General features: G+C 42.4%; 1 protein-coding gene across 1 annotated transcript in view; it reads left to right on the top strand.

The window, feature by feature from the left end:
* Window positions 1–1,564: 1,564 nt before the first annotated feature.
* Window positions 1,565–10,446, top strand: part of man1a2 (mannosidase, alpha, class 1A, member 2) — a 114,459-nt gene continuing 105,577 nt past the window's right edge. Inside the window, exon 1 of the mRNA XM_035676643.1 lies at window positions 1,565–1,939. Within this exon, the coding sequence (XP_035532536.1) occupies window positions 1,626–1,939 (314 nt within the window). The 5' untranslated portion in view covers window positions 1,565–1,625. The remainder of the gene's footprint in view (window positions 1,940–10,446) is intronic.

Genomic DNA, 10,446 nt, shown 5'->3' with positions numbered 1-10,446 from the left:
TAGAGCCGCCGGCTACATATTTAAAAGCTCAGCCTTTAACATTCACGGGTAGCTGAAATATCAGCGAGCCCAAACGCGTATGTCGGAATACAGTTATTGTCTAACCACGGGTCTTCTTCGGCATTGTGTGGCAGTCTTTTTAACCGCTGGTCGTTTTTCCTGCTAGCTGACGTTAGCTGGATGAGTTAGCCGCTCGTTAGCTGTTAGCATTTTGTGTCGGCTGATGGGCTCACAGACTGCCACTGTCAGAGGATGAACTTGGTATTCTGTGCGAAGACGCCGAGACATCGTACCTCTGTGCAGACCCGACGGAAAACTACCGGGCAGAACAACTAGCCTCGGTTAAACATTTGTGTTAACGTTAGCTGGCTCGACCCGTCGGGCATTGATAGGACTGCTTGTGTTAGTGTTTAAAGGGGCAACTCGCTTATTTCCATCTTCTTTCACATTAGCACTTTGAGCGTTGGCTGAGCAGAACTGAACATTGGCTCCACGTCTTCTTTCTACATCGGGGGGGTAAAGACGGTGTCGGGTATTTGCTATAAGGGTTGAAGTTCAGGTGTGATACACTGGATACATACATGCAGTGTGTTTAGCTTGCATGTCCTGCAAAGGGTCGCCACACAACTGCGAATTATCATTCCGGTCGACTCCGATGGATCCGAATATCAAGAGGATTTGCATGTCGGCTGATTTGCTCTTCGTCTCTGTCGCTGTTTGACATTTTATTACGATATAACGTTATGTCTGATAGCAGCCTTTACGCCACTGCAACACAATAAGAGCTCATAAAATCAGAAGGCTGCTGTTCATTTTGCTATGTTAGTCCTGGCAGAGGTGCCGGTATACAGAGGGCAGTCCGGTGATGGTCTCACAGGTATTCTACAGCCTCTGGAAAATCTGTTTGTCCTTTTTCTCATGGCCAAAGGATTGTGTGTGTGTGTGTGTGGTGGTGTGTTGAGAAGAGATTCTGAGGTATTTATTTTCACATGTACCATAGCATGTGATGGGATTGTTTATTACTCTACTATTCCAGCTCTCACTTGATTTATGACACACACGTTTCTTGACTTGTCACCATGTGTTGGGTGGTAATGCAGAGCTGCCAGGCTCAGTGGAAGCCCTTCTAGTGCTCGACAAGATGATACTGGTGGTTACGAGGGCCATGCTGCCAGGGTGGAGAAATGACGCCTAAAGGAAAGACTATGCATCAGCTCATCTGTCCTTACAGAGTATACTCACTGTCGAGGTAGAGCAGTTAAAGCGAAGGGATGAAAAGCGAGTTTTTAGGAAATTGGTGGACATCTCTTGGTAACTGCGCGTTGTAAAAGCGGCCCAAAACAGCTGGGTGTGTACAACGCTAACTCTGTGCCTGTGCTTGTCCCTTTTTCAGAATGGTCATTGAGCACCCCTCCTGCTGAAGCAAGTCCACTCCTTCACTTGAGGGGACCTCGGGCCCTTTTTGTTTCTGGACTTATCAACACAGGGATGACGATTATAACGTCAACCAGCTCGTGCATGCTGCTACAACAAACATCTTGTGGCACTTGTAAAGGCCCCGCCCCGCCCGGCCCCGCCCCCCCTCCAGTTCCTCCCCAAGCTAAGTTCATTTCAGCAGTCACAACATGACCACGCCGGCTCTCCTGCCACTGTCGGGCCGCAGGATACCCACTCTGTCGCCGGGCGCCTCCTCTTTCCCGCACCACAGGGCCACGCTGAGGCTCTCTGAGAAGTTCATCCTCCTCCTCATTCTGAGTGCCTTCATCACCTTATGCTTCGGGGCCTTCTTCTTCCTCCCGGACAATTCCAAGCACAAGCGCTTTGACCTGGGCTTGGAGGATGTGCTCATCCCTCATATTGACTCGCCCAAAGAGGGGAAGCATGCTTCCGGACAGGTGGTCATCCATGGACAGGGAGGACACGACGAGCACAGACACAGGTAAGGACCGACAGCAGCTTTCTTTTTGTTCACTGTCTGGTGTCTGTCACATCTAAAGCACATTTCTGTTAGGAAGGATTGAGAGAAGACACCTTTGCAACAAGATTTCTTAAATGTTGGTAACTACTGAGTCTAGTGTTGTTCTTTACCCGTCACACACTGATATTACCTCTAGTCCATGAAAGCAGGTGCACCGACACTCATCATCTTTAGCAGTCTGCTGTGACACCCAGGCCTGTTTTAGTGTGTGTAGAGTGATACACACTCCCCTGATTGTTTAATTACACGTCAGCACAGGTGTTCTTCCTCCTCCCTTCTTTTATTCCCTTTCCCTTTTGTTCAGCTGGGGTTGCTCTGAAAACTCTCACCCTTTTGTGTCTCCATTGGGTGCAGTTGTTTGAGTTCTTGCACCACAGAAATGTTATCCCCTTGTCCACTGTGTTGTCGTACTGTCCCACGGGCACACAGGCTGTTTTTAAGCTTTAGTAACTGCTTAAACAGGCTCGGAAACTGCTGCTCGCCATGAGCCAAGTGCTGGTGACTTTTAGCTGCAGCTTTTGCATTTGTCATTTGGTTTGTCCAGCCTCTTTGGCTGGTGGCCAGCCATCGTTTTGAGGCTCCTTTACCCCTCCTAAATCAAATTCATATTTGGCTAGTCTAGGTGTCTTGTGCTATTTGGAATCCACTGCGCTGGACAGTTTTCATGCCCAGCCACCAAATGTTATTCCCAGATGACTCCAGTTACGTTAAAAGGGATTCTATTTGGTGCCCGGTTAGCTGGCGGCCTATGTGCGGAGTTGCTGCGGCGGCCCGGGTTCGAGTCTGACCTGCAGCCTCATTTACATTTCAATATATATTGAATGACTTACTGTAAGCCAGCAAATACGTACTGGAGGCTGTTCTGTAATGTAGAAGCCACAGAGCTTTAATTTTTAGGATGCTCTAACAAAATGCTAACCTTATATCTGGAAGAGTTTGTTTAATTTTAGTGAGATTATTAGTTTCTGAACTGTCGTTGTCCTGTTGTATGTTTTCTGATTGTTTGCTTTTTGAATGTCAGGCTTGTGGCTTTCCAGAGCCTGTTTATTCATCAGCAGTTCACTACCTACGCACTGAAGACTTTTAGTGACATATACAGTACCTTTTGATTAGCATGACTCGTGTACTGTATATGAATTGTACTATTTTGAGAGGACAAAAGACTTCTGAGTTATAAAATGCAGAAAATGACAAACAGTAGGTGGAAAGGATAATTTAATAGGAGAGGTCTCCTCCATGCTGGTGTAGGAGGTCATTAGTTTTACTGAGTGCTGGGCAATGTGTTAAAGCAATTTCTCAAACAGTTTCACATGGGGGCTCATAGAGTGTTGCCCCCTCGTCCCCTGTGGAGCCTTTTCATTTTTCCATCCTGAAAGCCTTCTAGAGCTCGGGATTCTGCACGCTGGAAATAACCTAATTACTGTTGTCCGGTGGCTTGGAAGGAGCGGTGCTGGGCTAAAGTGTCGCTGTGAGTCAGAGTCAGAACCACAAAGGTTTTTTAAACATGAAGGTAGGAGGCTTGGAGCCTGTTCATGCTTCTCCAGAGGTTGCACTTTACAGTAGGGATGAGAAAGGACTGATGGGATACAGAAGCATTTGGAGAAAAACACGATTAGGTTCCATATCTGGGTCCTTTTGGTGTTAGGTAATGTGACGCTAAAATGTTGCACAGAGGCGTGGACAGTATAAATGGCACAGAAAGAACCCCTGTATGAATTTGCTCTACGGTATACATTTTGACTGCACCATGCTGACTGAAGAGGAATATAAAAAAGTCACATCAGTGTTCTTCACACACACAGTTTGGTTCACACCGATTCAAATGAACTAGTTTACATTTATTTCTTTTGTGTGTTTTTTTTAAATGAGCTACTTTACAAAATGCTGGACGTTTGATTTGGGTTTCGGGACTTTGCAGCTGTTGGCTCGTGGTGGTTATGGTTAAACAACAAGCTGAACACTCCTTTCTTCTCTGTATTTTTGTGTCCACACAGGTGTTCCCATTTAACTTGGGAAAAGATGATCTATAACTGTAGACTGTGTGATAACTTTCTGAGTTGCCTCTGAGTCAGCTATGCTCTCTTCAGCAGCGCTCTGACTTAATAGCTCTGCCGGAAAGTAAAAGTGGAACTTCAGTTCCGCCTGGTGTTGCTCTTTTAGCACTTTTATACACAACACTGACTTCCATTACATGGACATCATTCAGGTTTACAAAGTCAGCAACAAGCAGAAAATAATGATCTGCTTTATTATGTTGGATAACAGTGGTTGCAAAGGGCGCTAGTACAAGGCATCTTTTCTCACCTCAAATGACACTGTTTTTGTATAATAAATGTTCTTAAAATGCTGTTCTATGTGAAATATGTCCAAGTAATATGGGTAAGAGTAAATAAAAAATAAATGAACTGTGATATATATCATTACCGCCTGTGCTTGAAATTGAATCGTGATACAAGTCTTAGGTCATTCCAACCAGCTCTAGTTTCACATGGTCCCTGTCTGTTTTCATTCAGTCCCACACAGGGTATTTCTGCTTCTGTAATAAAGGTAATAATGTTAAATAGTGTGGATCTCAATCATTTTCAAACCCCTTTTCAGCTTTGTGTCTACTTGAGGTATTTTTAGTTGCATGTTGCAGCCAAAGCTCAGCTCATTGGAATTTATGACATTGGTATCATGAAGGTAAGCCAGCAAGATTAAAACTAAAGGAATGTGGCTTTAATAAAGATTGCAACAAGACATCAGGTATCTCGGTACGTTTGGTTGAATTTCAGCTTATTAACGTAAGAGAAAAAGAAGAGGTCACTGAGATATCCCTGGAATTACAATTTATGCTTTTGAGAAGGGAGAATAATAGCTTTTAGATCTCTATAAATTAGTTTTATGCAAAGTCTCAAAAATGCTCCTTGTGAATTTAACCTTACGTAAGCATTCATCTGATGCGATATGTTTTAATTTTTTTCCCTGCTTATAGAAACTTATGGAAATTGTGTTCAATTTGCTTTTTTGGTATGGCTGCCTCAGCTGTTCTTAAAATCCTCATTGTGTGCTCCAGAGGAGCAAGGTTCAAACAGCCCCTGGAAAATGAGGCGCGCTAGCATTTAAAGAGACCCTCAGGAGCACAGACAGGCTCGTAATAATTTCACCTTTACTTTATTTGGCCACAGAAAACCCCACAGAACCAGATCTCTGTTCAAAAGTTCACCCTGTTAATAGTCTTCTAAAAGCTTTCGAGAGAGAAAATGTTATTATTCTATGTGCCATGGGCTAATCCATCTGTTCTAGTGAGATATTGACAATCATTGTGCCCGAGGATATGGTTCAGGCTTAGTTAGCACACATCGGGCCTGTGCCGTTTGGCCATCACTTTGTGTTCTGGGTGTTTGTTTTTAACAACAATTTAACTTAACAGTGTCTTAACAAGGATGCAGTGGCTCTGACACTACTTATCATGTCTTCATTGTGTAGAACATCATATATCTATATATATCAGTATGATTATTGAATATATAGTATATCAGTATAACTTAAATTCTATATACAAGATGAGCCTGATTTTAAGACTTTCTCCTTACATCTGAGGAAGGCATTAAATCATTCTGTTTTTCAGTCACATACTCACCCTCTTTCCCGTCAAGCTCCTGGAATCAGTCAGGTATACAACCAAGGGAACATTTTCTCTGGCTGTAAGCCTGCCTTTCTGTGACATTGTATTTCTTGGCTGCTTGACACATGACTGCACGGTCCATATTTGTGGTAAAGATCTCTGAAGATGCTCACTATGATTTTATTTCCTTTGTGGTGGAGCTGGGTGGTATAATGGGCTATAAATACACACGTGTAACGTATTAAATAGTTTTTTTTTCTTAAAAACAGACTACAGACGACAGCATAGCTTTGGGGTTGTGTAATGTCTTATTACAGGGAACCCTTCCTCTCATATGGGGAAATGATGTCAGGGTTCCCATGTCATTTAGAGACTAGTTTTCCAGTAATGAAAACATCTAGAAATAAATTAAAATGACCAAATATTCTGGAAATATTCAATGTTGTCCTGGAAAACTTTAATTGTATTTTACTCAGATCGCCTACATAAACTTGGGTTAGAGGAAAATTGTAGTAAACTGTAGTAAAATCACTATATTGAGAACAGCAGAGCGTAAGCTAACACGTCCCAATAGCGCTGACAACCTACCTGTAATGAACTTGAGTCACTTCATCATGAACCCTGCATAATTAAAAAATAAGAATACAACTGGGAAAATGTGTCAATACTAGGCCTACTGGTAAATGATATGACTGTTTGGGAGCAAGTCATATCTTGTATTGTGAAGAAAACCCCTGGAGTACTCCTAGGAGAAGTACTGGAAAGAGATCTTCTGTGCAGAGACTATTGCTACTGGCAACTCTAGTTTTGTCTGAGTCCCATACTTTTGTGGTGGCAACTGAAGTCTCACTGATTTGAAAATAAGAAACATCCATTGTTGAACACCTGGACTGGTTCACTTGGTGTGATTGAGAAGTAGTATTGGCTCCATATGTCACAAGAAATGTATGAGGGAAAGAGCTATGTTTAGTCTGTTTTTGTTTAATGGGACATGTAAGGAACAATCTGTTAAGTTTAACAGACACTGGAGATGTGCATTATCAGATTGGTGCAACATTCAAGGAAAGGGTTTGCATTTCTACTGTGTGTGTGTGTGTGTGTGTGTGTGTTTATAGAAGGACTTGCACCTTAGCTGCATATGATTATTATAAGGATCCTATGGTTGCCCACGTACATGGTGAGTTGAAATGGAACACCTTTGGATGGCTGTCTAGAAATCACTCGGATGTAATGCTCTGTCAAGCTCAGCATACTGCGAGGCCATTCATTCTGCCTTGGTTTTGTTTTGGTCTGACTAAAACAATATAGAAGTAGCTAGGAGCAGTAGAGAGGGGGCAAGTTGACATGTTGACAAAGGCAGTGGCATTTGAGCAGCAGAATAGCTGTAGGGTGGTACTATAGCAATAAGGAAGGCAGAACAAAATCCCTCTCATTCTATGATCAGACGTCTGCATGATATTTAGGCAGTTTGTCCTGCAGAACACAACATAAATAATTACTCCTCCAGACTACCACGTAATGAATGAACTTTGTGTGTTGCAAAGGTTTTACAGGTGTGGAAGTTTAGTCTGATGTAGAACAATGAAACGCAGTAATATATTACAACAATGCTTTGATTATTTATAGTTAATTCAACAGTTTTTACAATCGATTTAAGTTGAGAAATGCCAAACAGTCACTACTTCCAGTCTACAGTCCAGTGTGAGGGTTTACTGGATTTTGGGAGTTTTACGTAATTGTAAACTGAATATCTTTGGATTTTGGTTAATTGGGCTGTGAAAATGGTGGTGACATTTAATTGAGTAAACAGTTCATTTGAAAAGTAATTGATGATGGAAGTATTTGCTGCAGCTCTACATTTGCCAGAATGTATGGTATTAATGTCAGAAAATATCTTTGATAATATAATGATATCAGTGTCAACCATATCACTCAGCCATAAATTGCAGTTCGCCTGAAAATCCAAATCCTATATAAATCATTGTTTCTTGTATTCTCTGAAAACAGAGCAGCCAAGTAAAGATCTGAGTGTTCTTCTGTCCAGGTTTGTGAATTACAACATGAGCATTCATGCTGGGTATTTGCCAAAGTGCCCAGTAGGTTCGACAGGTTTGCCATCTGCCACCAAAATGAAGCATAATTTGGCTGTGTGATATTCAGTTATCAGTTAGTGCTGCGTAATCTTGAGGAAAAGTTCTATTGTGTGTGTGTGTGTTTGTCAGGACAGCGCTTATCCCACATTACTTCTTTCCCAAGTTGGAAAATATGCAGCTCATTGTGATGAAGTTTTTCCTCTGCTCTGCAACTTCATTTGTAAGCCAGGGATTTGATGCAGTACTGAAGTTCCAGTTTTAGGATTCTGTCTGGATCATCCTCGCAACTGAGGGGAAAAACAGCGGTTGCAGTTTAGGGATTGCGTGGGTCAATACAGCAAGTGGATCTTCCATTGGCTGTGTGAAGTTGCCTGTGTATCTACATTAATATGGAACGCTATCTGAAAAATAATAAAATGCTGATGGAGACTCCTGTGTCTGGAAGGGTTGAGAGTACAATTTGTAAAGACTATTCCCATATTCCCTGAACCTTTCAATTATTCTACCCAAAACCTTTGAACAAATGTGTCACTCCGTCCTTACCCATGTGTCCTAACCCCTGACATCATATCTGTTCTGCCCACATGACACCCAAACACTTACCTGCTGCCAAGGAAGACTCTGAAATCCAGTACCCAGAGGTTTTGTGTTGAATTCTCAGAAACAGAGACAAGACTTTAGCTAATTAATAAGCACACTCACCACAGGGTCTACTACAGGTGGTCTACATGTAGTTAATGACAGTGGTGCATGTGAATTACTTAACGTTATGGTAGATTGCTGTCTGTGTTATTCTATCGAAATGACGAACGGCCTTCAGATTTTCCCGTCATTGCTAAAGAAATTCAGTCAGTGCTGAAAAATATTTGTTTAGCGCGACCCCTGCCCAGACCTTGTGCTGTTCCATGACCCATTTAAACTGGCCATCTGCTTCTGTAGCATCCATACCCATACTGTCAGGATTAGAAGTTCAGTTGTCTGCTGTGCTGACCCGTGTTTTCACTGTGTGCACCGTGGTGTTCTTTTCTTTTCTTTTTACTATAATGAGAGGCATTCGTCAGGTGAGTCATGTAGTGCTCAAACAGCCAAAGGTAGAGGAAAATGTCCAAGCACGACCTTTTCACACGGCATCCGTCTCATAATGGAGTCCAATGCTGTGACTGCAAGTACCCTGGTTTCATCACTTATTGCCTTGCCAGTTATTGTTAGTGGTGCAGGCCCATAGCTTTGCTTTTGCACTCTGCTATGGCTATAAATCAGCATCAAAACCCCACAGATCATATTTAAGACCTGGGCCAACATCAAAGTGAACTTATTTATCATATTTAGGGTGATCTTAGATATCATTTCTGTGTCTTCACGCTTCATTGGCCTGTCAGCTGCAAAGTAAATCTAGGTTGGGATGTGTTTGTGTCTGGTGCGTGTATTTCTCTGTGTAAGAACCTCTTCTAATAACGGAGGACCAGCTTGTATGTGCACTTCGGCCCATCACACACACACACACACACACACACACTGTGGAGCTAACTCAACCTGGAAAGAATACCAAGGCGCTGCAGTCGGTGCAGAGGGCTCATGAAACCATTCATACTAGTGTGTAGATTCAGTAGGGGAATAGCTATTTAATATTGGTTTCTCAGAGCAAATGGAGGAATGAATGTACCTCACATACATAAAAGGGGCTTTTCACACATACATCACCACTGTTGAGCTCAACCTTGCGTCTAAAGCCAGGCTATGGCCGACTGTATCGAGCTTGGGGTTGGATTTTGGTGAAGCTAAAACGAGGCTTTAAAAGATACCAATACTGCAGTTTCAGCTTTGTCCATGATTGCTTTTAAATAGTCTAACGGTAGCAGTGCAGTTCAGCTGCAGGTTTTGTCTACCACTGTGAAAATCAAAAGGCACCTATTGTCTCCCAAAAATAGATTAAAAACATCATACTTCTGGCTTGACACATCACCTCTATCACGTTAACAGCGTGTAAATGCTGCTAGTCCTGATTTAAACAACAAAAGGACCATCTCCATACCCACATTCTCACTGTAGTTCATTGGGCAGACCATGAAACAGATATATGTCTCCCACTGGGCTGTAAATTATGAAATGCATTATCCTTTTTTGCTGCTTTACCTGCCAGCTATAGTTTTAGCAGAGTATAGGCCCTCCAAATGATGTTTGGTTGCTTGCCCAAGTGGCTGGCAGGGTACTCTAAATTTCCAGCTGCAACAAGGATTTGGCATGGGGGAGTTTTTTTTTCTTATTCTGGCATTGTTTGACTTTATTTAAAAGTAGTGTTCACTGCAGTAGTTTCTGACTTGCAGCCAGTGTGTTGATTTCCAATAACTCATACCTTGCCAACAAATACCCATAAACTGTAACTTGTGAGAGTCAAAACATTATACGAGAAATGATTCATTTCAGTGACTGTCTTAACATATGACCCTTTAGCAGTCTTTGTGCACAGGAAGTGACCTTTTAAAACATAATTGCTGAGTTTATAGAGTATAAAGTGTGATTCTAAAAATAAAACTATAAGAGTGCAGTCAGTAGAGTGCAGACTTTTGCCAGCTGTGTCTGGGGACATGTAGTTGGGTAACAGGAAGTCCAGGGCAGGCTGTGTGTCTTGAGGCCCCTATCGGCGGGTTAAGTGAGGAGTCAGCAGTGAAAGTCAGTTCAATAGGTTTTTCACACATTATGAATCACAATTACGAGAGGTCCATCAGCATACAGTCATAAATGCACAAAAAATATGAGGCTGATGGGTC

Source organism: Morone saxatilis, unplaced genomic scaffold (genome assembly GCF_004916995.1).
Source record: "Morone saxatilis isolate NCDOM2014 unplaced genomic scaffold, NCSU_SB_2.0 Contig5, whole genome shotgun sequence".
Lineage (NCBI taxonomy): Eukaryota > Metazoa > Chordata > Actinopteri > Moronidae > Morone > Morone saxatilis.
This window is presented reverse-complemented; position numbering and strand designations above follow the sequence as displayed.